This window comes from Cavia porcellus, unplaced genomic scaffold, assembly GCF_034190915.1.
Source record: "Cavia porcellus strain 051 isolate PalLab524CR breed Dunkin Hartley unplaced genomic scaffold, mCavPor4.1 scaffold_17, whole genome shotgun sequence".
In the NCBI taxonomy this organism is placed as follows: Eukaryota; Metazoa; Chordata; class Mammalia; order Rodentia; family Caviidae; genus Cavia; species Cavia porcellus.
The window spans coordinates 68619596-68622724 of record NW_026947500.1 but is presented as its reverse complement, the minus strand read 5'-3'; the positions used below and the strand labels follow the sequence as shown (position 1 = coordinate 68622724).

General features: G+C 35.7%; 1 protein-coding gene across 1 annotated transcript; it reads left to right on the top strand.

Moving 5' to 3' along the window:
* Nucleotides 1–353: 353 nt before the first annotated feature.
* LOC100734394 (olfactory receptor 7E24-like) lies at nucleotides 354–1277 on the top strand. Its single transcript, XM_003461722.3, has one exon. It carries the CDS (start codon nucleotides 354–356, stop codon nucleotides 1275–1277), a length of 924 nt encoding a protein of 307 aa, XP_003461770.3.
* Nucleotides 1278–3129: the final 1852 nt, after the last annotated feature.

Here is a 3129-nt window from a genome sequence, read left to right as displayed (position 1 = left end):
TAACATTCTTTCAATTCTTTTTCAAGAATTTATTGGTCAAAAAAAATTAAAAAAAAAAGAATTTATTGGTCATCTAGACTTCAGAAACCTACTGGTCTTGGTCTCCTAACATTGTGCTGTAGAGAATCTGTAATGTAGGTCTGTATGGGAGTCAGTGGAAAACAAGCCACCCAGTAATGAAAGATGTTATGACAGCCAAGGTTGTCACAATAGAAATGATTGCTGAAGGTTTGGGCATTCATATAGGCATAATTTCATTGGGGATATTTGTATACATAACATTTGCAGAATTTTGTGTGATTTCACTTTTCTAATGAATTTTTTCTCTGAAAAGGTTTTCAAGAATTCTCAGAATGAACAACCTAACTCATGTCTCAGAATTCCATCTCATGGTCTTCTCAAAGGACCCAGATCTGCAGTTGGCCCTCTTTGGAATTTTCCTGTCCATGTACCTGGTCATCTTGCTGGGGAACCTGCTCCTCATCCTGGCCGTCAACTCTGACCACCACCTCCACACCCCCATGTACTTCTTTCTCTCCAGCCTGTCATTGGTTGATATATGCTTAACCTCCACCACAGTCCCTAAGATGATTGTGGGCATTCTAACTCACAGCAGAGTCATCTCCTACGTGGGCTGCCTGACACAGATGTCTCTGTTTGTCCTTTTTGTCTGTATGGATGACATTCTTCTGACTGTGATGGCCTATGACCGCTTTGTGGCCATCTGCCACCCCCTGTATTATGCCGTCACTATGAGTGCACATCGCTGTGCCTTATTACTTTTGGTGTCTGTCTTTCTCAGCCTTGTGGATTCTCAACTGCATAATTCAACTATTTTACTGTCTCCGTGCTTCAAGCATATGGAAATTTCTAATTTCTTCTGTGACCCTTCTCAACTCCTCAACATTTCATGTTATGATCCTTTATTGAACACCACGGTCACATATACTGTTGGTGTCATCTCTGGCTTTTTTCCCATCTTGGGGATCTTTTTCTCTTACTATAAAATTTTTTCCTCTGTTCTAAAAATATCCTCATCTGAGGGAAGGTACAAAGCCTTTTCTACCTGCAGCTCTCATCTCTTAGCTGTTTGCTTATTTTATGGAACAGGCCTTGGGACGTACCTTGGTTCAGATGTGTACTATTCTCCCAGCAAGGGCATGGTGGCCTCCCTGATGTACACTGTGGTCACCCCTATGCTGAATCCCTTTATCTACAGCCTGAGGAACAGGGACATCAGTAGCACCCTGAAGAGGATTATCAGTTGGAGAGTTTAATCCCAAGATGCTTGTGATCCATTTGGAATGTAGGTTTGAAAACATTGTGAAATTAAACACCCAAACTCGTATTTAAATACATTATGTTTTTTTGGTTATTTGATTTCAAAACTTTGAGTCTTTATTATGTTTTATATTAGAAGAACAGCTAGTTGGGGAAGATGGAATTCATATGATGCCAAGTTTCATTTTGGAAGTGGAGCAAATTTTAGAGATGTATAAAGAGTATTGTTTGTGCAAAAATGATACCAATGCATGCTTGAAAATTGTAAAAATGATGTATTTAATGTCGTGATTCTAACTACATTGAAGGCTAAAATGCTGAGGATTTTTTATTTTGAAGTGAAAAAAAGTAAAAGAAAATTTCAAAACATGATAATTAGATGGTAACAATGGTCAATATATTTTGGAGTGTGGTCTTTAAACAAGTTACTCAGAGTACAATACACCTGTATTTACTTTTTCAAAGAATATTAGCAGAAATCTTTCTTTTGAATGACTTAGAAATTAGTAATATGTCTATCTTAATTATCATATATATATATATATATATATATATATATATACTTTTCTGTCTAGCTATCTATTTCTTTGAGGTTCTCATACTAGGGAGATAGTATGATGCATTTGATTTATTCCTATTTTGAAAATGGTGTCAAGCTGCAACAATTTATCTACAAAGTCTGAATTTTATCCTTTTAATGATAAATTAGTACTCCATTGTATAACAATACGACATATTTTTATGCATTCTTTGGTTGATAGATATTTATTTTGTGTCCAAGATCTGGACACAAAAATTGTGCTGCTGTAAACATGGGTGAAGATATGTCACTGTGGGGTGATATTTATAATTCTTCTAGAGAAATATCCAGAAGGGGAATAGCTGGGTCAAACAGAATCTCCAATCTTCATGTTTGAGGAAACTTCACATTGATTTTCAGAATAGTTGTACCAGTCTGGACTTGCATCAACAGTACAAATGATTACTTTTTTCCCACAGCCTCTCCAGAATTTTATTGGTTAATTTCTTGATAAGAGATGTTCTGTCTGGGGTGAGATGGCATCTCAAATTTGTTTTAGTTTTTATCTCTCAAATAACCAGTGATGGTAAACATTTTTTACATATACTTTTTGTTCTTCTTCTGAGAAGTGTATGTTCATCTTGGATGCCCACTTTTGGATTGGTTCTTTAAATTTGGGAGGTATGATTTTTTTGAGTTCTTTATATGTTCTTGATAATAATGCTTTGTATACAGAGCAGCTGGGAAACATTTTTTTAATAATGTGGGCTGTCTTTTCACTCTGCTGTTGGTTTCTCTTGCTGAGAAAAAGCTTTTTAATAAGATGAGATTGCAGGTGTTGATTCTTCTTGATAGTTCCAGTGTGATCAGGTTTTTATTCATAAACCCCTTGCTTACTCCAATATTTTCAAGAGTTTTATCTATTCTATCCTTCAGCAGATTTAAGGTCTCTATTTTAATATTTAGATCATTGGTCCATTCCAAATTTGCTTTAGTGAATGCGAAAGACATGTGCCCAATTTTAATGTTCAGCATACATAGAACCAATTTTCCCATCATCATTTATTAAAGAGGCTATCTTTCTTCCGGTGAAAGTGTATGATATTTTTCTGAAAGATACGGTGGCTTATTATATAGGGAGTTGTTTCTATATCTTCTAATCTATTCCACTGATCTTTGGGTTTTTTCCAGCACCAAGTTTATTCAATCACAGTAGCTTTGTAATATAATTTCAAGTCAGGGATTGTGATGTCTCCTGCCTTAGCTTTGTTGCCTAAGTTGCCTTCACTATTCTAGATCTCTTCTTGTTCCAGATGAAGTTTAGGAGT

Excerpts from the sequence above, each read along its gene's own strand:
- LOC100734394 (XM_003461722.3), top strand. The coding sequence starts at position 354 with ATGAACAACCTAACTCATGTCTCAGAATTCCATCTCATGGTCTTCTCA.